Source organism: Drosophila suzukii, chromosome 3, assembly GCF_043229965.1.
Source record: "Drosophila suzukii chromosome 3, CBGP_Dsuzu_IsoJpt1.0, whole genome shotgun sequence".
In the NCBI taxonomy this organism is placed as follows: domain Eukaryota; kingdom Metazoa; phylum Arthropoda; class Insecta; order Diptera; family Drosophilidae; genus Drosophila; species Drosophila suzukii.
The window spans coordinates 78812326-78839001 of NC_092082.1; the positions used below are offsets into that span (position 1 = coordinate 78812326).

General features: G+C 37.6%; 1 protein-coding gene across 2 annotated transcripts in view; it reads right to left on the minus strand.

The window, feature by feature from the left end:
• Positions 1-26676, minus strand: part of timeout (circadian regulator timeout) — a 75677-nt gene that overhangs the window by 40766 nt on the left and 8235 nt on the right. For both annotated transcript variants that reach the window (XM_036818007.3, XM_070996988.1), the window contains exons 6-11: positions 22571-22694; positions 21612-21778; positions 11500-11671; positions 9033-9166; positions 8810-8890; positions 3575-3675 (exon numbers count right to left, since the gene is read on the minus strand). In XM_036818007.3, the coding sequence (XP_036673902.3) occupies positions 3575-3675; positions 8810-8890; positions 9033-9166; positions 11500-11671; positions 21612-21778; positions 22571-22694 (779 nt within the window). The remainder of the gene's footprint in view (positions 1-3574; positions 3676-8809; positions 8891-9032; positions 9167-11499; positions 11672-21611; positions 21779-22570; positions 22695-26676) is intronic.

Consider the following 26676-nt stretch of genomic DNA (forward strand, 5'->3'; position numbering starts at 1 on the left):
AATTAAATGTCAGCCTAGTAGAAACATCACTTCCTGTTGATATCAAATGATAAATATCATTAATTAATATAAATATTTGATTGTTAATAGATACAAGTAAAGTGCCTGGCTAAGGGTAAGTTAAAAACACAAGCTTCTATATTACTTTAATATTGATTAAATTAATGGATTTTTTCTCAGTGTGCAGCTCAGTTGTGGCCAAATGACTCTGTTCTTGCTGTGTGCTGTTGTGGATATTTTATTTCATTTTATTGTATTTTATTCCTTTCCCGGCTCGTATTTTTTTGCGCACTTTCTGTTGTTCTTGGACGAGCTTTGTTGTGTGCTTTTGTTTTTATTTGTGTTCATAACATAAACTTTGTATTTTTATGCGGGACAAAGAGCTGAGGACAGGGGACTGGGAACAGGACACAGGATTCACAGGACTTGGGACCAAAACAAGGACAACTGGAGAGACCAACTTGTTTGCGCTGGGAAATCAGTTAAGGACTTGGCGCACAGACTTGGCAGGACTTGAAATAATACACATATACACAAATATATTCACTGTCCCCGTTAGCGCTTGGCACTTTTTTTTTGTAGTTGTTGTTCTTGTTTTAACACTTGAGTGGATTTTTGTGTTATTTTTGTACGAGTCCTGGGCGTTGATTTGGCTTGCCAGGGAGGACCGGAAGCGGCGGGACAAAGGACTGCTCATTTATTATGCGCGCCACAAATCGAAATCAACGAAGCAACTTGATTAAGATTTAACTAAGCAAACAGACTCGCATGCAGCATTCTCACACCTCGCTTGCGATGCTCGCTTTTTCCTACGGAATTAAGTTTGCATTTCAATTTGAAATTGAAACAAGGACTGCATATGTTTGCCAGGGGTACGAGTGCACAGACAAGTGTTATAAATTATGCAAAGTGTCAATGCACTTGCTGTTTGTCTTGCCCATTGGCCGGGGCTTTTACACAAAGCCAATTTAATATGAAGTGTAATAATTAAATGGGAAGGATACACTTCGATTAAACTCAATTATACCCAGTTGGATGGCTAAATAAATAATTGATATTGTAAATGAATGACAATGCTTGATGTGAGGCTTGTATTTAAAAGCATTCTTAGTAAAGATAAGTATAGAATTTCTACAAAAATGCAATATGATGTCTTTTTCCCCAATTAAACATTGTATTTATCAACGTTTTCACACCTTTTTCTCGTTTTGTTTAGATTGGATTAAGTTACTTTGACTTTAAGAGCTTTTTGTTTAACATTTCTTGAATTTTCTCAAGGTAAGTATGATTATGAATTTGGTTACCATTGTGTTACCTTTAATTTGAATTATTTTCACATCATAACTGATATACACAGCCCTTCAAAGGGTACATGACGTAAAAAAATATTAATTAAAGCCAAACCACAGGCAGGGAGCATACTACATGAAGTTTGCGGTTGCCAGTAATTAATAAAATGTTCGAGGGCAAAAAGCGGGGGGTCCGAACACCCACAGTCCTATTCAATGGCCACTTTGGGGACTGATTCGGTTTTTATGGCCCGGGCATTAGCATGAGCATTTTATATAAATTTGTGGCAGCATTTTTTCGATGCCTTTTGGTAAATTGCATATTGTTGCAGCCGGCAAAACTGTCAACTGAACATCAATCTATTGACGGCCGGCGGGCATTAAGCTGCCCATCAAATCCCATGGTCACTATTAGAAAGGGTCGCGCTTTTGTTCGGGAGCTTAACGAGCTCAACCCCATCGATGGGGTTTGGTAAAAAAGTAAAACCGATGACGCAGACATAAAAGAGGGTTTCAAATGCTTTAAGCGTTGCTGCGTTTGAACGCCAACGGAGACTCCATTGGACTCGACTCTTTCATGTGGACTGATGGACGGGTGGACGGATTGCAGGCGCTCCAAGGCACAGACACGGTCGAAACAGTAAAAGGATGCGCACCTCGCCCACACAGCCCTTGGCCACGCCCACTCGCACACCCAAAAAGGGGCAATGTCCGGCCATTGTTCAATTTATTTGTAAGGGAACATGGGTATGCTACTTTAAATTGAAATTTAATTAAATTTACCACACAAAGGGAATCCTTGAGCATACATAGTGCATGAAGCAGTGTTCAAATGAGTAATCAAAATAGTGTTTGTGAATTAATATAAATTATTCAGCTAGTTTTAGTATAATAAACATTATGGAGTGGAATCACCAACATTTAAAATGTAGGCCAGTGTAATGTATTTTTCATGAAAAAGTTTCAAATGCGTTAATATAGCATACATCTACAATGAATAAACTTTTTAAAATAAGTAGTTCACTCATAACTCTTTGTTTAAACACCAAACCTGATATATATAGGGAACACAAAAACTCATGAGATAAGTTTCGCTTCCTCGGCAGAGGAAATCATAAATTTTCGCACACAAAAATCTCGATTAACTGCACGGCAAAAGTTGAAAAACTTTTCCGTTGGCAGCGACGTCTTTGGTGTCCTTGTATTATATATATTTCATTAAAAGACAAAAAAGGATGCGTTTTAAAGCGCTTGTCAAAAACTTATCCATGCTACCGCAGCTTTCAAAATTCTGCAAAGCGAGATGCAAAGAAACGGAAAACTGCATCGAAGCGATAAGATACATATATGTATAGAGCCAAAGCTGCAACTTACCGAATATATTGTACATAAAGCCTGTTAAACCCCTAAAGCCATTAGAAATGTCTAAACAAAATCGCGTGGCTTTGGCCTTTCAGGTGCTCTAAGGTCGAATTGAAAAGTCATGTCAAAAATAAACAAAATATTCTGGTAGACAGCAGCGAATTGTCAACGCTTCGCTGACTTTCAAATTGAACGAATCCAAACAACAGGAATTTCACAAACCAATGCACTTGGCAGGATGGGTAAACAAAAATAAAAAATAAAACAATTACGCGTTTAATATATTTTCATTTAGTCCGGCAAGGCGAAGGGCTGCCAGAAAACAACGCAGAAAATATATATATATTTATATAGGGATAAGGGACAAGGGACAAGGGAGTGGCAATGCTCGTCCTTTGCTGCCTCATTTTTTACTTTTAATGAAGCGCAAGAATTTCTGTTGGATAATTTGTTAAGCGAACTTCGGTGGCCCGAAGGACGAGGCTGCTTGGCCAGAAGGCAAAAAGCCAAACGGGGCCTGCAAAAACTTAGACAATGCAACAAGGATATTCAGACATACACACACACAGAACTGAAAGTTGCGCTATAATTTGGCTTATTTCAGCTACCAAATTTATAGAGTGGAGATGCAAAATGCTGCACCGGAAGTGGCCCCAACTGTCCAGGACTGCGAGATGCTGCAGCCAGGACGAAGGACCCAGGACGAGGGAACAGACAGCGCAAGATAAATGACACGCAAAAGCCAAGTGGCAGATTTTCATTTTTAATTAAAACAACGGTCAGGCAGAGCTTTTGCCAACACGCTCCTCCATAATGCATAGTAATAAACAATAATTAAAATGCCCGACCAATGGTTGGGTGTTGTCCTGTTTTTCACCGCACTTTACTATATTTTCACCCTCTTCCTGCCTTTTTTCACTCACCTGTTGTAATGTTGGACATGAAAATCTCACGCAGGAGCAGCAGCTCGTCTTCCGGTGCAGCGGAAATTGCACCGAACACTTCGTTCTCGGGCCAAACTTCCCTGTGGAATACAAAATCAGGGGAAGCGTTAGAACAAAAGCAGAAAAATGTATTCCATTAAAGTTAAAGCTGGGATGTGGAGAGGAAATTAAATTACCCACCAGGATATCTCCTTACCATAACTAATAAATGGGTTTAAAATAAAAAACATCAGTGTAAGTAATATATTATAACATATTTTCTTAAATTTGTACATAAACTGCTCTTACTTTATGTTTTCCTATTTCCTCATAATTGGAATATTTATTGCCTTTACTGAAACTATTATTTTCTTCCCAAAATTACACAAATGTTTTCCCAATTTACCCTATTCATTACATAACATATTTCTGAATCAAGAATAAAAATGCCAGCCGTCAATTTTTGCCTTAAATGCTATCCATTATTTCTAATCGAAAACAGAAGCAGCAAGGTTTTGATTACATGGAATTATGGGCCTTGCAATTCATTCGCTTTTGTTTTCGCTTTTCGTTTTGATTAGCAGTTGTTCAGTTATTTGATTTATTGAGCCGGCCAATAATGAAACACATAAACCATCATGTAAATGCTAAAATTTCCATTTTATTCTCCATTGGAAACCAGAGCAAACTGGCAAACAAAAGCTAATACTTGCAGAGCTGCCAGCTTAATAAAATCGTTTGATTTAGACGGAACATTTCCCCCAAATTCTACAAACATAACTCTTCCCATAGGCCCATAGAAAACATTATTATCATCCATATCAGAGCGGTAAAAAGAAAAAATAGCAGAAATAACATCGAGCTGCAAAAATCGGTTCGCTTTTAGCCCTGGCAAACTGAAATTGATGCGTTTAAAATTGCGTCAGGATGCAACGCCCGTTCTTCTTGGCCAACATTTCACATGTTGTGTGTGTTGTGTGTGTCCTGCTTTCTTTCTTTCCCTTTTGGGAGCCTCCCACACAATATAATCCCCAGCGCTCTGATGATGCAACGTTGCAGGCTTTTCGCAACGTTGCCGCTGTTAATTTAATATTTGAAAGCAGCTTAATATGCAACGCACAGCAAAAACGTAACGAGAAAGAGATGGAACAAATAATGGGGAGGGGAATCGGGGAAGTGTGGATGGATACGATACACTAGTATAGATAGACAATTTTTGAATTCTAAAATAAAAAGTAGGTACATATAAGTAAACAGATATGATTCTATTCTCACTTTTGACTTAAAATATCTAACTAATATGGATCTAATAAAAGTGTTCTATAAAAAACAAACCATATTAAAATCATAACAACTGATTTTATATAGAAATACATTTTTTGAAAATAAAAAAAAGTATTATTTTAGGTACAATTGTACTATACAAAAAAAATATTGGAAAAAGTTAAGGTACTGATTTTACACGATATGACTGTCTATTAAAAAAAGTATTATATGTTCTTCAATGTTGTACTAGGAATTTCAAAATTTAGAGCTTCTAGGTCTTAAACCTAAAAATCCTTAATATAACTTATTAATGTTTATAATTGCTAAAGACATCTTTAAACACCATTTTATATAATTAAACATTTAGAAACACTGCATTTTCTTGAGTTCCCAGTGCCAAAAGGTACAAAATTTGTGTTGCAGTGTTGTAAAACGGCCTTGCCCGCGGTGCCAGTTCAAAGCGCGATGTTCTTGGCCATATCAGTGGCAGGCAGGCAGGCAGGACGGCAGGCAGGACGGCAGGAAGGAATATGGAGTAAGTCCCTCTAAGCGACATATTTATGCTTATTTGTGGCCATGCTAGTAGGCGATAGTGCAACTTATGTTTCCCGCTGTCGCCCAGCCAATAAATTGACTGACATGGCCATGGCCACGCCCCCGGCCCATTGTGTCCTGCATACGCTATGTGCCCCCTTGTAATCCTGCGGGTCTCATTTTCGGAGCTCGTTAGTTGCCACCAGCAGGATGCAACACAGCATCATCGTCCACATGGAGTGGACTGAATTTTTCGGTTAGCGTCAACATTTGCCAGGGCTCATTTAAAAGTTATGCGACATATTTTGCGTACAACTTTTACAGCGATGCGGCGTGGCGATAATTAGCGGTTTTTAGTATGCCACTATACTGGTCACGAGGCGAATATTGGTTAATTATGGACCATGAAAAATCTATGAAAAACCAATGGGGGCTGGCGGTCTGGGGCTTTTGGCTTTTTCAGTTCGATTATATTCAATATTGTTGCGCGCAGCAGATAAACTATTTATTGCAAATGGAAAAAATAAAATAGGCTGGATTCGCTGAAGCAAGGCTAAACATTTTTAATCACATTGAATGAAACTGGATTAATTATGAATCGATATGCTGACCAATGCTGGATTATGTGAGCTCAAATACCAGGTGTTTTCGCCCCAGAAATTCAGTGATTAAATTTATAATAAACCATAATGAAATGTTTGAAAATTTCACGCGTTTCTCACAGAGACCAAATTGAATTTTGGATATTAACAGAGAAAAATGTTCTCTGACAAAGAATTAAAAATAGATGGCATAGCAATTGCATTAAGGTGCTTAAAATTCAAATTATATGCAAAGCTGTTCAAGCAAAACAATTTTCATTTTCCAGAGTACCTTTTTTAGTAGAGGCTTTAAAAGGAAACCTGAGAGGCACAGAATTAGTTTTCTATGATTTCCAAAGCTGCTCTTTAGTGTTAGATTCTCTAAACTTGGAATAGTTTATTTACAGCACCAATGAAGGTTTGTTGAATTGGGGAAACGCGACTTAAAAGCTGAAAATGCTAAATATTTCCAGTCAACAGAATCAACAAGAGATGTGCAAAGGCGAAATAAAAGGCGAAAGCCGTTGCTATGCTAAATAAGCGCATCAGCAGACGCTTAAATAAGCTTAGTTAAAAGGCGGCCAAAGTGGGCGGGGCTGAGTGAGGAGCTGAAAGTTGCAGCCAAAGTGAAGTTTGAATAAACATTTTGCGCATTTACTTCACTTAAAAGTTTGTTTTTTCCAAGCACATATTTCTGGGCACCCATTAAGCCAACGTCGGAGAAAGCAGAAGCAAAAGCAAAAGCAAAAGCCAAAGCAGCAGCTGCAGTAGGAAAACCCGGCAAACGCTACCAATTTTATTTTCTCCCTTTCGCTCAACTTAAATGAAAAACCCCTAATAGTGTGACTTGGCAAGTATTTAAAAATTCTGGACACACTCACAACCGTGCAGCACATCATCCTCAATGCACTTACATGCCAGGCCAGACGCAAATTCACGAATGTGAATGTGTGTTGTGCCCACAAACTCCAGTTTATTTTCAATATTTTGCTCAGCCAAAAATGCTCTCATTGCCGGCAGATAGGAACTAAATCAGAGGCATATTAAGTAGATTATATACCCTGAACATGGGAAAGATATTTATAGATATTAGATTTTAAGTTTAGTACACTTTATTTCGTGACCAGTTTATGATATTCAAAAAAAATCAATTGAATAGCCATTAAAAAGCATGAATTTTATATGCTATTACAACCGAAATAGCAAAGAAATTTAAGCTAAATAAAAATTCCTAATACATCAAAAAAAGTGAAAATTTTAAAATAACATTAGATATAGCAAACCATAAACAAACTATTGAAAAAAGAAAATTCTAATATGATGCTGAATAAATACCAGTGGCTTTTCTAACGTTTTTGAAATTAAATAATCGAACATTGTCTTAAAATAATAACTAATAATAAGAGTTTTTTGTAAAAAAAAGAACAATTATTGGGACTCTTCTTCAGGGTATTCAAAATAAAGCGAGTGTAACCCCAGGACAAAAAGTGCTAGGCAACGGGGCACAAAAAAGTTCCAGACAATGGCCAGACAAAGGAGTACGTCCCGGGGGCGTGGTCATGGGCGGGGGCGAAGGCGGTGGGTGCAAGCTTCGGGACTGCTCTATATGCATATCGCATTTTAATTTATTAGCACAAAAAGCGTCTAGACCTTTTTAAGCTACCACTGCAGCAGCAGAAGCAGCAGCAGCAGTCGAGTGTCAAGCAAAAATTGTATTCATTTTAATGCAACAATTTTCGTTGGCAACAATTAAAATGTACATAAATTTCGAGGAAGCATGTACATAATGGAGATGGCCTCTCACTGGTAAACACTTTCCTCTTTCACTCGAATATATCCAATCAATTTTGCACAGAGAAAGAGAAAAGGAGCCTCCAGCATGGCACAGACTCCTATTTGCCGATGCCATCGATTGGATTCCTTTGAGACGAGTCTGCCAACCAGAACCAGAAACAGAACCAAAACCAACAGGCAGCAGGTGGAAAATTTTAATGAGGTTGTAATTAAATGACTTGGAAATATTTAAGCCACGTTTTTCGATTGCTGCGGCCCAACCAGGCAGCCTTTGACACCCGGCGACATCTGCCAATGTTTCTGTGTGTCTCCGTTTGTGCGGGCGGTGTCGGCCTTATTTAAATGTTGACGCGCAAAAGATAAATTATTTTCACGCAATTTTCCCGAGCAAACAATAAACATTTCTTGAGCGCGCATCTTCAATGGGCTTTACATAATTGAGCGGGCAATTAAATTGAAAGGCACATCCACTGGAGCCCTGGGATGGAGAGCTCCTCTGACCCGGTTGCTCCACCATCTCGCCATCTCGCACCTGGCCGACTCTGTGGTTTGTTGACTGAAAAATTGCAGGCTGCTGGGACAAAAACCCAGGCTCCGAGAAATTGTCGTTCTGCAATGCAGGGCATTTCAAGGGGGGTTTAAAAAAAAAAAAAAAAGAAGGAGCGCAAGGACAAGGAATTCCGGGCACTGCCATTATCTGTAGTTACCGGGTTGCCAGCGTGCTCTGCCTTAACAATAAATAAAAACTATTTAATTTGAGGGCAGCAGGCACCGAGCAGCAAAAGGCTTCGTGCCGGAGAGAAAAAATATGAAAAATAAACAGGAAGAAAATAAAATTCGATAAAAGCCAGGGAAGTCGCATAAAAGAAAGCCAGACCAAGCGGATTTTTCCCCGTTTTGACTAGAGTTAATTTATTATGCGAATTGCTTTCGTACCTTTTTCGTACCGTTTCGCAGTCAATGTCAAGTTATTAAAAAGGGGGATTTTCAATGGGCGGATTACGTCTGGAGCCCTAACAACAGAGTTCAGGGACCAGCCAATGGCATTTAAAAAACTCACCTGGCCGCGCGTAGAAGGGCGATGGCCTGGTCCACTTTCTCGGAACGCAGCAGTTTATTTATGCGAATCATGCAATCCTCGCTGAAAGTAGGGAAAGACCAAGAAACATAATAAGAACACGTTGTACGATTTGAAATCGAACTGGCTGCGCGTTAATAATGGGTTGTTCAGGAAGGTACAAGAAAAATAGAAGAAGAAATGGGAACACCTGCATCTTACTCACCGTTGATCATCGATGGATTTCTCGGATGCGGCATCAAAGGGCATCGGCTGCTCATCCTCCGGCATTTCCAGTTCTGTGGACAGCAGGCTGCACACTTCCGTTGCCAGCTCGGCCCATTTGCTCGACAATTCTTCCTGCAATTATGCAATAATAAATTATTTATGATTCGCCATTGTTTGCAATTGGATGATAATCACAGAGGGAAATTAGTCGTTACGTAAATATGAAACAGCAGAATTAATTATACCATAGCCAGTGGTAATTATAACCAAATATCTAATAATACTTGTCAGCCATTTGCAGGTGACAGATAAAACAAATAAAAAATGAATAATTATAAATGTTTTCCGTTGGAGATAAAACCTCATAATTGGAATTCGATTTTATAAAATAACTAAGGGGTATTTGGAATTCATTTGATAGTTTGCAAAGCATTGTATTAGTTTTTAGAAAATAAATCGAATTTAAGAGGAGGATAATATTCTACTCCTTGTTACATGTTCTTCAGACAGAATAGTATATACCTATTTTATTTTCTATAAAATTGTATTTGTATTTCCCTTTTAATAAATCAACATCTGATGAGTATTATCAGGTATGAATTTTAAATTTGCTGATTACACAATTGATTGCAAAAAAGAGATACACCATTGTTTTTGCCTTTTTTGCCTTGTGCGAACTTTTAACAATGCATATTAATTGAACATCAATGCCGGCATCCTTCTAAATACAAGGACAGCAAAGTATTTTTATTTCATTAAATTTCAGCAACATCATTGCAAAAAAAAAATTAAATGGGATTAAAAATTCAATGAAATAATAGAGCAAACGCTTTAAAAAAATGTAAGTATTTAAGAGATTGCAATTAGTTTAATAATAAATGTTTCCCAATAACGTTCATTAAAGCAATCTGAATGTATCTTAAAATCGGGCCCCTCATCAGATATTTTTTGTAATTATTTTATTTGATGTTTGCTTATTTTACACGTTACACAATTCCATCGTTTTTGTTTATCGCACATTTAACTTTTTTGCTGAAAGGGGGGTAACATGCAAATATTTGTGAACGTGTGGCGTTTGTCATGTTTTTCGCTCGGCGGCAAGGACAAATATTTATAAATTAATTGTTGAAAAATTGATGCGCTGAAGGCGTGTGCGTGGGCCAAAAACAATAGCACGGCTACACGACCGCAACTATACAAATAAATATGTCAAAAATTAACACAATTGAAGGCTGCAGCAAAAAGTAAAATTAATCTTGTTCGTGTCAGGCTTCGCATCCCAGTACAAAAATGTCCATGTCCTTGCCGGCCGACCACCTCCGGGCCACAAGGGCTAAATCGGAGGCCACAAAAATGCTCGGAAAATGCCCAGCCATCGCAGGTTGCAGTTGCAAACAGTGGGAAAACTCCAGACCCCAGTGGCTACTGCCCCGGAAATCACGCTCAGCGGTGCGTCCTTTTCCCAGCGCGACAAAGTGTGTAAAAACAAAAGATGGCTAGGAATACAAAGGTTCTAGGAACTATGAAAAATAAACGACTTTAACATACTCTAACAAGCTTTTTAGTATTCTTGATTTATAAAAAAATTAATGTTGTTTTTTTAATGCTAATTTCATTAAGAGAAAAAAAGGATTTTAAAAAATGCGTTCCTTTGAGGTTACCATCAATGACATTATTTTTTGTAAAGGTTAACATTAATGACTTTTCAATTTAAAAATTATATTAATTAGGTTTTAAATGCTAAAAGCATTAATTTTACTACCTTTATCTAACTGTATTGCGGTAAAATAAAAACCAACAAGTATTAAACGCAGAACTGGGCTTTTTGAAAAGGTTCAAAGGGGCGGAAAAACAACGGAAGCCTGGTAGACCCACGCCAACAAAAGTTTTTCACATTTTCGGCGAGGGTGTGAGAATGGTGGTATGTGGGTGCGTTAACTACTAAGGTCACATGCAATTGTGCACCATGAGTGTAATACGCACACGAAGTAGAAAATACACAAAAACCCGAGACATAAAAATTGAATAAAATAGAAACCGTCGCTGCTGGTTTTTCTGGCTCTTTTTTCCTCCATATTTTCAGTCAATTAAATTTCACGATCAGGCACATAAATCTTCAACGGTCACAGCATAGACGACAATTGTTTTTTTCAGCAGGGCTTTCTCTTTGCTTTGGTTTGCAATTCGTTTTAAATTTTATTGGCAATTTAGGGTATATTTTATGGCCTGCACAGCGGGTGCTGACCAGCAGGCTAAAATAAAGATATTTAATGCGGCCATTTATTTTTAAAACATTAAACAGAGTTTATATTGGGACAGTGGTGCCGTCAAGATATTTTGATTATGTAAGAAAATTATTATCAATTTTTATTGTAGATATATTTAAAGTAAACTTAAACCTTTAAAAATAGCAAGGAATCGCAAAGTTTCAAAAAGACTTATTTATTAATTAATTTGGCTCTTACCTCGGTGGGTTGTGGTGCTGTTGACGGTTTGGATTTGGTAGATGGTTGCTTCTTCTTTCGGCCACCGGCACCACCTCGCTTTTTGTCCTGCACCACCACAGAGTCCTGGCAGAAGCGCTCCATCATTTTAATGAAAACGTTGGCCGTTTCCACCACATCGCGCAGGAAAACCCTGTGGAGTTGGAGTGTAGAGGTTAGTTAACAAAATGAAAATATATTGTAATTAAATTCTTTATTATGTGCGTGCACACGTATCCAAATTGAATTTGTTGCATGTTGGCCCCGTCGTATCTTTATGAAAAATGCATGCCACATTGCTCAAAATTCAATTAAATATGGCAAATGCTTAATTTTTTCAACTCAATTTAATTGGGTCGAATTCAATTTATAAATAAACATTTATGTTCATTCATAATAAAAAAGTGTGGCTGTCCAATATCGTGATCGACTCAACATTTAAATGGTTTGACACACTTCTATTTTAATTTGAACTGATTAACACCTAGGTTTTTTAATTTTGAACAGAAAATGAAATTAGCCATTAGTTGACAAAATTTTAATCAATCTTTAGCATTCAGCCATCAATTTATGGAAATAAATCAAAGACAAATAATATGTTTGCAATAAATGTACAATTATTATTCACGCGAATAATCAAATTGCCGGTAAACAATTTATAACAGATTTTTTTGAAACAAGCTGCCTCGTTGAAATAATATATTCTAACTTTACAAAATATTTTTTGAATATATTTAACACACTGTGACATATAATAAATTTTAAGAAATCTCTCTGTTACCATAATGGCTTCTAAAATATTTGTATTTCATTGAATAAATTTCCTACACATACGAATAATTTCATAGGAATAAATCAAAGTCGCACGTCAATAAGAGCCTTTTGCCCGACCCAAAAATATTTATTGAATATCATCGAGTACATTAAAAAAGGCCAGAGGCCAAAGGCCCCGCCTCCAGCCTTTCCACCCACTCACCGGCCCCGATGAAAAGTCCCCCACCATGACTGACTAACTAACCCAACTCGATTCGGGCTGACTGATGATGCGGCGTTGCCTTTGCTGTCGAAGCCGATGACGCCTCCAATTAGCAAATTACCCTCAAAATGTGAAAAGGCAACCGGCGAGGAGAACAAAAAACCGGGCCAGAAGACAGCCGCCAAACTGCCAAAATCAGCTGCCGCTATGCAGAGCTAACTTCCGCTTTGTTTTTAGTCAGCCCGAACCCGAAAAATAAAAGCCAACGTCATTGTGCACGTCAATTTGTTAAAATGATTGATTGCCGTTTGAATAATGAAAATCGCGCGAGTCACCGAAAAGGACAAATCGAAACAGGCCTAGTATGCAAAGTAGACAGGCTATAATGGGATTCCCAGATATAGTAACCAATAAAAAGATATGAAAGTAAATACAATTGGCAAACAGCTATGAGAGATCAGTGGTTTAATAGTTTTGTTGGAAAATCTGTAGTATAAAATACCTTTTAATACAGACTTTAAGTTACTCAAAATTGGAAGTCTGTATTATTACAAATTGTCTAAATTATGTATCTATTTTTCCATTAAGAAAATCTTATTAAAAACCAATATGATTGCGTAAATTAGACGGTTATACCATTAATATCACATCATCTCTTTAAAAAGGATTTTCCAATATTTTCAAGAGCAACGTGGGAGTTCAAGTCGTCCTTTGTCCACCACTCTAATTGCCGGGTCCCAGGTCCATAAAAATGGCAACATAGCGTTGGCGATGAAAATGGCAAAATGTCCAAAAAGGTCGCTGGGTTGGCACCGAAATTTATGCAAATTCATTGCGAATTTTAATGCCCCGCGTGAGCTTCGCTGCAGGAGCTTCCAGCATCATCGGCATTTTCGAATGCGGTCAATGTGCCACAACGCAGCTGGCTTGGTGATCCTGGGAGCAGGCGACCAGGGAAATGAATTTGTAATGAAAGTGGTTATCCGGCATTCAGTAACCGGGCCAACACGAATCGATGGTGTAGATGCATAGACTTTTAGCCAAATTAAACAGGCAAATAATTCAAAGGCGTGGGTTTTTTATATATATAAAATCAAACGCATGTACCCACAGCTAATTGAATACACAGATGTCATTTTGATGGACAAAACTGATTAGTGGATGACCCGAAAGTTAGAATTTAGGTTCCTGCGAGGGTTGATTATGTAAATTGGCTTATAAATAAATTGCAGAACTTAACCTCTTATATATAAAAGTATCCCACGTCTAAATCGGGATCCAATAACTCAAGCTATGGAATTTAGAAGTGCAGTTTTTGGGTTCTTATTCAGGGTGCCATTGGAAATAAAAAAATTTTACATGAAAATGGGTTAAAATATTGACCCTCGTTTAATACAGCAATTTAAATGTAGAATATTAGAGAATTTTATCACCAATTCATAGAGGTATCCCACGTCTAAATCGGGATCCAATAACTCAAGTTATGGAATTTTGAAATGCAGTTTTTGGGTTCTCATTCAGGGTGCCATTGGAATTATGGAAAAATTTCACATGAAAATGGGTTAAAATATTGACCCTCGATTGCTACAGCAATTTAAATGTAGAATATTAGAGAATTTTACCACAAATTCAGAGGTATCCCAAGTCTAAATCGGGATCCAATAACTCAAGTTATGGGATTTAGAAGTGCAGTTTTTGGGTTCTCATTCACGGTGCCATTGGAAATATGGAAAAATTTCACATGAAAATGGTATAAAATTTCGACCCCCGTTTAACACAGAAATTTAAATGTAGAATATTAGGAAATTCAACCACAAATTCTTAGAGGTATCCCACGTCTAAATTGGGATCCTATAACTCAAGTTACGGGACTTAGAAGTGCAGTTTTTGGGTCCTTATTCAGGGTGCCACTGGAAATATGGAAAAATTTCACATGGAAATGGGTTAAAATTTCGACCCTCGTTTAATACAGAAATTTAAATGTAGAATATTAGAGAATTTTACCACCAATTCATAGAGATATCCCACGTTTAAATCGGGATCCAATAACACAAGTTATGGATAATAGAAGTGCAGTTTTGGGTTCCCATTCTGAAACCCCTTGGAATTAAGGAAAAATCTAACATGAAAATGGGCTAAAATTTGGACCCTCGAATATTATAAATATTTTGATGCAGATTTTTAGAAAATTCAACCACAAACACATAGAGGTATCCCACGTTTAAATCGGTATACAGTAACTCAAGTTATGGATCATAGAAGTGCAGTTTTGGGTTCCCATTCTGAAAACCCTTGGAATTAAGGAAAAATCAAACATGAAAATGGGCTAAAATTTGGACCCTTGAATAATGTAAATATTTTGATGCAGATTTTTAGAGAATTCAACCACGAATTCATAGAGGTATCCCACGTGTAAATCGGGATCCAATAACTCAAGTTATGGAGTTTAGAAGTGCAGTTTTTGGGTTCTCATTCGGGTGCCATTGGAAATATGGAAAAATTTCACATGAAAATGGTATAAAATTTCGACCCTCGTTTAACACAGAAATTTAAATGTAGAATATTAGGAAATTCAACCACAAATTCTTAGAGGTATCCCACGTCTAAATTGGGATCCTATAACTCAAGTTACGGGACTTAGAAGTGCAGTTTTTGGGTCCTTATTCAGGGTGCCACTGGAAATATGGAAAAATTTCACATGAAAATGGGTTAAAATTTCGACCCTCGTCTAATACAGAAATTTAAATGTAAATTATTAGGGAATTCATCCACAAATTCATAGAGGCATCCTACGTCTAAATCGGGATCCTATAACTCAAGTTATGGAATTTAGAAGTGCAGTTTTGGGTTCCCATTCTGAAAACCCTTGAAATTAAGGAAAAATCGAACATGAAAGAGGACTAAAATTGTGACCCTCGAAAAATATAAATATTTTGATGTAGAATATTAGAGAATTCAACCACAAATTCAAAGAGGTATCCCACTTCTAAATCGGGATCCAATTACTTAAGTTATGGATCATAATAGTGCAGATTTGGGTTGACATTCTGAAAACCCTTGGAATTAAGGAAAAATCGAACATGAAAGAGGACTAAAATTATGACCCTCGAATAATATAAATATTTTGATGCAGATTATTAGAGAATTCAACCAAAAATTCATAGAGGTATCCCACGCCTAAATCGGGATCCAAAAACTCAAGTTATGGATCATAGAAGTGCAGTTTTGGGTTCCCATTCTGAAAACCCTTGAAATTAAAGAAAAATCAAACATGAAAGAGGGGTAAAATTTTGACCCTCGAAAAATATAAATATTTTGATGTAGATTATTAGAGAATTCAACCACAAATTCAAAGAGGTATCCCACGTCTAAATCGGGATCCAATTACTTAAGTTATGGATCATAGAAGTGCAGTTTTGGGTTGCCATTCTGAAAAACCCTTGGAATTAAGGAAAAATCGAACATGAAAATGGGCTAAATTTTTGACCCTCGAATAATATGAATATTTTTATGTAGATTATTAGAGATTTCAACCACAAATTCATAGAGGTATCCCACGTCAAAATCGGGATCCCATAACTCAAGTTATTTAGAAGTGCAGTTTTTGGATACCATTCTAAAAGCCATTGGAAATACTGATAAACCGAACGAACTTGAATTAGTTGACAGAATGTAAACGATTAAACTAGATCACAGATCTATCCAATAAAGTAAATCCACAACTTATGCTGCAGCCTCTGGCTTAGCCACGTGAATTATTCTACGCAATTAGGGGTCCAATAAATTACTCGTCTATAATAGAGCTAAACTATCCGGAGATTAAACAGCCACATAAAGCAGCGATGAATAGAAGCCAGTTAGCATTCACCAGCCAATTCCAAGATATTTGGCCATATGTATTGATCAAGAACTGTCAGCAGTGACCACAATTGACAGGAGGTTGGGTCTGGGGCATTGGCAATTGATGATAAAAGGGCTCAGTTGACTGCAAGGCTGTGGAATGGGAATGGGAATGGGAATGGTGTGTGGTGCACGTGGATTTGAAATTTGAGTGGTGCTATGTGTGTGCATCCCTGTCTCCGTGCACCGTATCCATATCAAGGCTCCTCCTGTCTAGTTTGCGGGTGCTGTGTGGTGCACATTTGATGATAACTGAAATGTGAAATGAATCAAGCGCAGCCACGTTGACGGCGATGTTACCGCAAGGATGTCCGTGGTGGCGGCATTAACAGCAGGCATAGTGCAAAAACTGCTGGTACTGGCGGACATTGATGGGTTCCACTATGAACTACGGCTGCCAATCTGGCTATTTTGCCACATTTTAGATGATTACGTTTTCAAAAGGGGATGAAAAATAAAAATATTCAAAGTGGCTAGGCTTACACGACTAATTGAAATGTAAATTACATAAATATAATACTAAATCCATAACAAAAAATAATAATATAATTAAAATTGGACATCAAAAATTATTATATTTCACAAGATTACTTTCATATATTTTAGAAATAAAACAAATTTTGACAAATATTTCTAAAAGAGTTATGGATACAGATTGTTTTCCAAATTCAGGGTGTTTGCCGTTTAGCTATTTTATAATGCTACAAGTTGTCAGCACTACTGTTGGTGGACGAAGATGGTGGTGATGGTGGTCCTGCTGCAGATGCAGATGCTGGTGGCACCTGACCACAACTCCAAGTAACCGCAGCGGATAAGCGGGTGGGCGGTTTGATAGTTGCACAACATATTGCATGCCACAAACCATTTTACAAGCGGATCCAAATCGATTGCCCACCTACTCCGCCCTAATGATGCGCAGGTGCAAATCGAGTCACCCCCACCCAATACTTCAACTCCCATTTACACTTATACACAGAACGAAAAAGTTATAATTGCATATCTAAATTAACTACTGATATATTATTTCTAACAATATTATCTACATAAGTTGGTATGGGTTGTTTTCTATGAAAGTTCATTCCAATCCTAAATATTAATCTAAAAGGTATAAACTAAAGATGTCTGAGAGTTCAATTAAAAAGTACAAGTTAAGGATATAAATTGTCGTAGGTTTAGAAATTAAAAAACTAACAAATATTTTAAAAATTAAGAAAGATTTAGAAGTTTATAAAATGCTACAAATTTAATCGATTTACAATTGCTCTAACTTTGACATTTCATATGTCAGTTATCATGTCTAAGAACTTTTCAAACTCTTGTATGATACATTTTTTTTTCTCTCTGTATACATACTCAATCTCAAGCACATGTGACCAGCGAAGCTTGGCAGCAGGACAAAGATAAATCGTTAATAAATTATTTATAATTAATTTGTATGCACGCGGTTTTGTAACTTCTGGCTGCTTTAGGTATTGCCTGAGCTGCTGTTGTTGTTGCGCCTGATTTGATATTCGCGTTTACGCTGATTAAATGGACGCCAACAGCCACAAAATGCCAGGGAAAACGAGAGGAAGAAGTTCAAGTAGCAGCAGGTTGAGCATACAGAATTAATTAGAACACTTGGGTGTTTTCTGGGGTTGGTCAGCTCGTTCATGGGTTTGTTTTAGGGGGTCAGGGGTCGGGGATCGGGAATCCAGAATCGAGAATAGGGAGATGTACAAGGAGATTGTCTTCGCGCCGAGCTTGAGCGCATGTTGAATAAATGATAAAATGTAATTGCGCCCAAACACCCACCGGCAGGCCGACTATTTGCGGGCAGTTTCCCGCTTTGTTGTTGCCATAAGACGTTTATAATGAAAATATTATTAATTATGACAGCCGCAACAACAATGACTGATGGGCGTCGATTGCGCAGGTTGGAGCTAACGCTGTCGTCCTAGCCATTTAATGGATATTTTAAGCGATTTTGAGAGTGGAAAAACAAAATTATGGGAGGTTGTAAGAGAAAATATTATGGCATAACTCCTAAAATAAACTTTACTTTGTAATCTTTTATCCTTATTTTTTCATGATATTTTTTAAGAGGTATAATATGGTATTATTTTATTAAACTCCTATACTTTTACTATACTTTTGTATATCAATTTGCCAATAGGATTGCTATCAGTTTCAAAAAATGTAGCGAATATTGTCGCCAAAATCCAGACAACACTGCGGTCAAAGTGCCTTCGAATTGGCGGAAAAGTGGGTGGCATTAATCTGAGGGTGGGCAGATAGGTGGCTTGGCCCGCTAGTCGGGGTCATAAATTATTCATCTTGACACCGAAAAATCTTTAATCTGTCAGACACTCGAAACACTGATTGCAGTTCAAAAGGCATCACGATTTACATGATTGGGCCTGTTTAATTGAAAGCTGTTCAATTCGCTGATGACGCAACTTAATGTTTAATCGATTAAATTGTATAAACCAACTATTTTCAACTCCCCTCCGCATTAATCATGCTCCAATTAAGCCACAGTTGCTGTTCGAGCAGCATCCCACAGCTGCAGTTACATGTGAGTATCTGTATCTATATCTGCGTTTTGTATCTGGCATCGCAACGAGTTTCCTGAACCCAGCCATCCCTCTACTCGAAAACCTCTGTCAATTTCATGTTTGCGCGCTAAATTAATTTAGTCAAAGCTTTGAAATTGCCAGTGCCCCAACTAACAGACTCTCAGACAGACTAACTAGAGCCCGTCCAACTGGCTGATGTGATGCGTTGATAGTCGACAGTAAAACCCGACAGGCACACAACAATTTGTTTATCTGTTTATGTGTCATCTGATACAGTGGAACTTTTGAGAAATTGTGTTACATATTTCTGGATCTAATGACAGTCAAAAAAAGCCCAGCAATAATTGAAATACTGAACTATTTTAATAATACATGGTCCGGTCTCTTGCATTTAAATTAAAACTGAAAATATGTTTGTTTTAATTAGTTTTTACTTTCACTTAATTTCCCAGAATATGTTCGTCAAGGCATTCATTCTGTGCGATTTAAATAATAATACAACAGATGTTCAGCTTAAAAGATTATGATTGCGGTGGACTTTGATGTTTTTACATGTTTAACAAGTATTAAAATGCCAATATCTGAAACTTTAGTGAATGAAAAAACCGAGTTAAGTGAATAAAAAAACAATTTCATAGTTCATCAGAATGCAACGCATAAATAATTTAAGTTAATCAAAAATTTTAAAACGCTTTAGGACAGTTTTGCTTTCAGTTTTTGTGCCAGTTGTTATGTTTTGCATACACAAAACAAATCGGAGACCCCAGTAGAATGCATTGAATAACAATATGTTCAATTCAGAACTCAAAAAGGCTTATGATTTCGTTTATTTTTTGTTCATAGAGAAACGTATACTTTTTATAAACTTTTCAAGTCTACACAAAAGAATCCTATGAGCACGACTCAGATAATTTAATTAAATGCAGGCTGACAAGCTTAGAAACTTTGTCGACCCATAGTATATCTTTGCCACTGTCATTTCGAGTCTGTGACACAGAAATACATTTTCAGGCATTTATTGCAGGTATCTCTCTCCACACAGAGCTCTCGGAGTAGAGTTTGTTTGACAGGCGAATTTGTGCAGCCATTTAGAAATATTCAAGTGGTTCTAACTCTTCATGTTCGGCACTAAAAAATTGCAATTATTTAAATGGATTGCGCAGGGGGAGACATTTTGAAAAGGGTTTGCCCGTACCACCATATATTTATTTTCTTTTCAGAGGCATTTCAAAAAGCAAACACGCATTGAGAGGCGGAAATGTGTGATGATGTACTTGATGCCTATCCAATTGATGGAAATAAATGGGTTTTATATTAGGTGTTTTCTGTGTCAATGAACCAAATCTGTCAGATAAACTCGATTAAATGTAGGTAAAACATTGCAAGCCTTCGAGTAAATCATGAAAATCCTACCTAAATCTGTTGAAGTTGCACTCTATTAAATGCTCTGCAGCGATTTATCAAGTATACGTAGTGTGGCACACGCTTCGATTGAAATAATCTCGATTCAGCTTTCGTCCGGAGAACGCGCTGTTAACTCGGCAATTAGGATGCAGCCAAGGTGCACGATTTGCTCTCACAAAAAAAACACTGAGCTCAAGGGTTAGCTTGTAGGAAATGGCATAATTTTTATGCCAGAGCACGCGTACAACACATGCTTCTAAAATCAATTAAACTTCTAGCCAAACTCCCAATTCCACCTCGCGAGGAATGTGCAACTAGTTCATTTAGCGATGTCGGCTTTTAGGGAAGCACACGCATGTTGGTAGGGTAAACCACATTTAACAAACTCCTTTTAGGACCAGTGGTGCCGGCTATATACTAGCTGAAAAGAGCTAATATGAAGCCATTTATATTGCTCAAAAATTACTTAAACATACTTAAACCTCTACTTCAAAAGGAACAATTTAATAATTAATGGACTCATGACACTAACTATATTTATTTAAAAAAGTCATGGCCACCTAAAGAAAAGCTTAAGAATATTTTATGAATTTATAATCATATTTAATCGTGTTTATAAACATTAAAGTACGTATCATAAGGCCTTATGCCAAAAATGAAACAAGTGTCAAAAGACCTTTAGTCATACCTTTTCTTTGAAATCCCAAATATATAAGTAATTGAAATTTAATACGAATATAAGAAACCTAATAGTTATTCTTAAGATATTAAAGGTTTTGGCTAGGTAAATTTTAAATGCGGAAACCACTACTTCGGCAGCACTAATAGGAAACTCTGGTGACCCAGCAGACATCTGTGCAAATAGCCGAACAAACAGAGCAGGACTCAAGACAAAGGCATGCCGCCAAGACAAACAATGCCTGATTGTCGGGGCGAGAGATCCTGGCAGAAAGGGCGATATCCTGACAGCCTGCACTGCATATTTCGGTGGGGAGCAGCTACACCGAGTGCTCGTAGTAATCCCATTAGAGGATGTGTGTTTGGCTTGCTTATTTGCGGATGCCACGGGGTCGTGGCCTCCGTTATCTATCAGAAATGCAGCCAGGCCGGTATGGTTTCCGAATTTCGGGTCTGGTTGGTGGGGAATGATGATGGGGAATGATGGGGATGAGGGTTTTAGCATGGCCGGAAGGGCAAGTTATTTTCAATCGGAATGTATGTGCATAGTTGGAATGGTTATTCGCTCGGGTACTCACTTTGTGCTGTGCGCCTCATTGTAGTTCATTAACAAATGCAGCACTGTCTCCCGATACTCCAGGACATAGCACACGTTGTTCAATAACATATCGAAGAGGGCCCTCGCGTTGCTGTCATCCTTTAGCTTCTGCAGGGCCAGCAGGCTTTGAAGCAATTCCCGGAATGTCTTTAATTAAAAAATTGGTAAGCATTAACTTGGCAGACGTTCAAGCACTTGATTGGAAAGAGCTGAAATGGGGTTTAGATGGTACGGTGTGTGGCGCATTGTAATGAGTCTTGGATCTTGCTATTCGATGGAAACTTCACACTTGTGTGTAATTACAAACGTTCTCCTTTGCTTGTGGCCAGTCCAAATATCTTTGGTGTGAACTGAATTGATTACGCTTTGACTTGGGTTTGCTTCTCTTAAATGGTAATGAAGCTGTTTCTGGTCTAATCCTGTCATTAGTTGAACAATTCTTTTAGTCTTAGCTTGATAATCCCAAATGCTAACTCCCTATATACAAGTACTTTTAACAAAATACTTGATATGCCATTTGTTATACATTTAATTGGTGTGGCTCATGAGCTCATATCTGCAGCAGGAGGATCAAAGAAACCTTTTGTGCCAGGCGTTTTTAGCTAATCCCCGGCAAAGCTGCCTCTTCATTTGAAGTTTCTCCGCCATTCCGGCGGGCTTAAGGAATCCGTGAAGCTTGGCCTGAGTACTGGGGACGGAGGACCGAGTTCCGAGTACCGACTACCGAGTATCCAGCCACCCAGCTTAATCCAAGGCAAACGTCGAGCGGCAACAGAGTGCCCCCAAAAGTGCACTTACAGCGCCAGAGCAAACAACAACAGACCCGCACACACTCTTCGCACTCGGCTTAGATGGCCACCAGGATCAGGATGAAGAAATGGAATGGGATGGTAGGATGGGACATGACCTGGAGCTGGTACTGCAGCGGGAGTGACTTACCAAAAGGGCTACATGCAGTCGCTTGGCCCAGAGACGCGCCTGTTTCTTGTCGCTCACAATCATGTCCATGTCATGTTGCATGCGCGTCAGGACCCAGTGGAAGCATTGCACGCTCAACGATTCGCTGCGAATGAAATGGAAAAGGCCAACACGGTTACGTTACATTCAGATACACAGCTGGTTAAATTCGAGACTTAAATATAAGAAAGAGATATACAAATCTTACACTAAAACTATATAGTGTAGGAATACCACAATACTAAATAACAAATTTAAGAAGAAATATTTCGTATTATACTTAATGTTATAAAATATGTTCACCAGAATCTTAAATGTATATCATGCTCATTGTTCATAAAAAAAATAAATTTAGGAATTCCAGATGATTCAATGAATTCAATGTGGAATTTTTAAAATGGAATATAAGTCTGACAGACAAAATAAACATAATTTGTTTTTTATAACCAAAAGGTTTTATTAAAAGAGAGGGATTATTTCACTGCTTTCTTTATTATTAATATTATTTTGAAGACCAAACCATAAAAGTATTTTTTATAAGGAGAACTTGAACTGAAATCATTTTATAATATTTTTTTTTAACGACTATAAAGCTGCAGCTTTAATATTTTTTGCTGCTTGACATAATTAAGCATAAATTTTATTATGAGTGTACCGAGCATCACATATGGTGTGAATGGTTGTGTTTGAGTGCATATTTAAGTAGTGAAATTCAGCATTAAAGTTGGCCAAAGTTGGCAGCAAGGAGCAGCCGGCAAAACAGGTAAGCAGCTTGCCGTCTGCCACTTGCAACTCGCATAGCGAAAAACTCATTAACAAAATTAATTTTTAAGTAGCGCTAGAATTGAGCGCCAGCCAGCCTAAGTTTCACTTGCCCCTTGCGCCTTCCAAAATGCGGGAACCAGTGGGCGTTGACATGCCGCACGTTTTCCGGTTGCCACCAAACCACCCAGCCACCCACCACCCACCACCTAACAGGCGCCACCCCCAAGTAAACCACCCACTTCCGGTGGCTGCAGCATTTGCCTGCAACTTGGCTAAATTAGCAGCGCTACGTTTGCTGCGACCACCATTAAAGTTCTGCGACAACGTCGAGAGCATTTGAAGAGGCATTAAAAACAAATTAATTACAGATGTGCGGCAGCAGCACCAGCGGCAGCAATAAGAACCTAAATAAATAAATTATAAAATCAATAAAAGTGCAATGAGCAGCCCAACGATAATGTGGTAAAGGGAACGAGCGGAAAAAGCTTTGATTGATGTTCAAACTTTTATCGCAAAATTGTAAAAAGCAAGCAAACTAATTGAGATTTTTACTGGGTGCATTTACTAAAAATAAGTTACCAAAATAAAAGTTTTAAGAGCAAAATAGTAAAGTAGTTAAATAAAATTGCTGATCTACTTTTTGTTCAAATGGATTTAATAATTTGGTTAACCCTTATTCGTTTGAAGTTTCTACGATAAGCTTTTAAAAGTTTTTCAAGGAGGCACAAATATCTGATTGTTTTTATTTTCATCAATTGAATATGTGCCACAGAAGTGAACCGTGTATTTTTGCAAAAACCTGATCATTCTCAGTCCTCAGCGATTGATTTCTGTATCATCGCTTTGCACGTGTACTCGCATAAACAAAATGACAAACTCAATTTCACTTTTTTTCGGGCTGCTGGTTGGAAAAGTTTGCCCATCTGAAAGCCCATACATTACAGCAATGCCATGCTTTATATAGTGCAAAATCAGTAGAAAATGGCAGACGATAAAGAAAGTTCAGGGCGGGGCGGGGCGAGCGTCAAATTGCATTTGAGGAAATAAACAGAAAGTTTTATGGTTGGCGAGTATATATACTATATATAGATGCGTATATATATATATATATATTCAGAGAAAAATGAGACAAAAAAGTCTGATAAAAGGCAGAGGGACATTGCTGAAAATGAAAAACAGGAGCTGGAGCAGGAGCTGCAGAAGCCGAAGCTGAAGCAACCAACTTAGAATAGTGCGAGGGAGTCGCCTACAGCCGGGAAAAGGGGAAAAACGGGTCTGGGAAAACTTTGCGCCAACGGAATGACAACATTTTTGCAAAGCTTCATTGTTGTCATTCAGAAACTAATTTGAAAGTAACCAAAACAATTTTAAAGAAATTTCCCACCACACAGTCGGCGAAAGGGACCAAAAAGGGAGCCGGATCCGGATGCGGACCTCGAGAAGGAGGAGCAACGTCAGCCGGATGACAACATAAAGAACGCAAAATTTTATTAACAGCATGCTGGACAAGGACGAAAACAACAACAAGTACAGCTGAAATACCGACAGGGAGTAATATATATACACTGAACGAAAGAAAAATAAAATAATGTTAAATAAAAAATACAAATGTATAATATGTATGTATATGTATGTAATAATAATCATTATTATATATATAATATATTATATTATACAATTTCCATGTACATAACCTTATTTAAAACCCCTTTTTTAAAATAAACATTGTAGGCATCTCACTATCTAATAATGATTTCTAGCTAGAAATAATATTTAAGAACAATATAATTAATTGGCAGGTAAATAAATCTGTAATTTTTACTAGGTTATTTTTTGGAGTGTTTCAAAATCGCGGTATTGGTACGGTTTGTTTGACAACTTTGGCCAAGAATATTACGGGGCATGTTGTCCACCCCAAAGTAGAACCGAGTAGCCTTTCAGTAGTTGTAAAGTGAAGAGGCCAAGTGTCCTGGGTCAACAATTGTCGTCATGACATTGATTTGTGCATGTGTTTGTTGTCCGCTACCGAAAAGTAATCCAATAAAACTCTAGTGACGAAGCTCTGATGATGACATACAAATTGTATTCTGACCGCAGACAAAAATTCTAGGGTCCAAAGCCAAAGAATCACTTCACATTTCGCATTGACACTCTGCTTGACCATTTTCGGGAAAAGTGCTAAGGGCAAAAGTGCGAAATTGTCATCATACTAAAGTTTATTTGCTGCGCACTTTTCCCCTCTTTGTTAAAAAAGGGGGAAAGGAATCCAGCAAATGGAAACCATTGAAAATAACCCTATAAGCGCTCCTTACGCTTCTCGCCTCAACAGTTCAGATGATGGATTGCGCTTTCGACAGATAACAAATAAGTATTCGAAGCTTATTTGCTGGCGAAAACATTTCAACGAAATCAATTTTAAGTTTATTGAAAGCGGTTGCGGAGAGAATCCGAAAGAGAAATAAAATCTTCTTAAAGGTTTTCTAATACCTTATATAAAAGAAAAAATCAACTCATTGACAACCACAATGAAACAATTATTCCAAAAACAATGCTATTGACCTACAAAATCAAAAGGCTCACCCCACAATAAATATGTATAATCAAAAATTGTGTGAGATGCAAATTATATCTTTAAAGCATGGAGTGCAATTAAATTCCATTAAATCTGATTGAACATGTGTTAAATATTTAAGCATTTAAATACATTAAACAGGTAAGCACTTCTTTAATTTCCCATAGTTCTTCCCCGTATGGCTTAAGCTACTGCGTTTTAAATTCCAACACCCGTATGATTTGGCTTCCATGAGCAAAAACGTTCAAAGTGAGAGTGGCCATTGAAATAAAAGTTTGGCAGAATTCCCATCATTTGAAGAGTGTTGCGAAGTAATTTGATTAAAAGCCTTGATTGAGGCGGTTTGGGAGAGTAGCTTGTGCGTTTGGGATTTGCATATCTGCTGACTTGGCCAGAGGACGAGGTCAGCGTTTCATTAGCTATTGAAAGCATAGCTCGTTCATCAGCAGCAACATCATATCACTTGTGAAAACTCGACTGGATCTCCATTGAAACTTGTAGGCAATTAATTTGAACACTTTGGGCAACCAGTCGCATATCGGGGGCAAGTCATGCTCATATCAGAAATCATATCTTATCAGTGATGCCAAACTACACTGGTCGGCATATGTATTTTGACAAAATAAAAGTTAAGTATACTCATAACTTGAATTTACTTCTTGTAAACTATAGGCATCAATAGAAAGGTAATTTCAATGCCGTTTGAATGATACAATACATTTCTTTACCCATTCAGTACTTATTGAAAAGG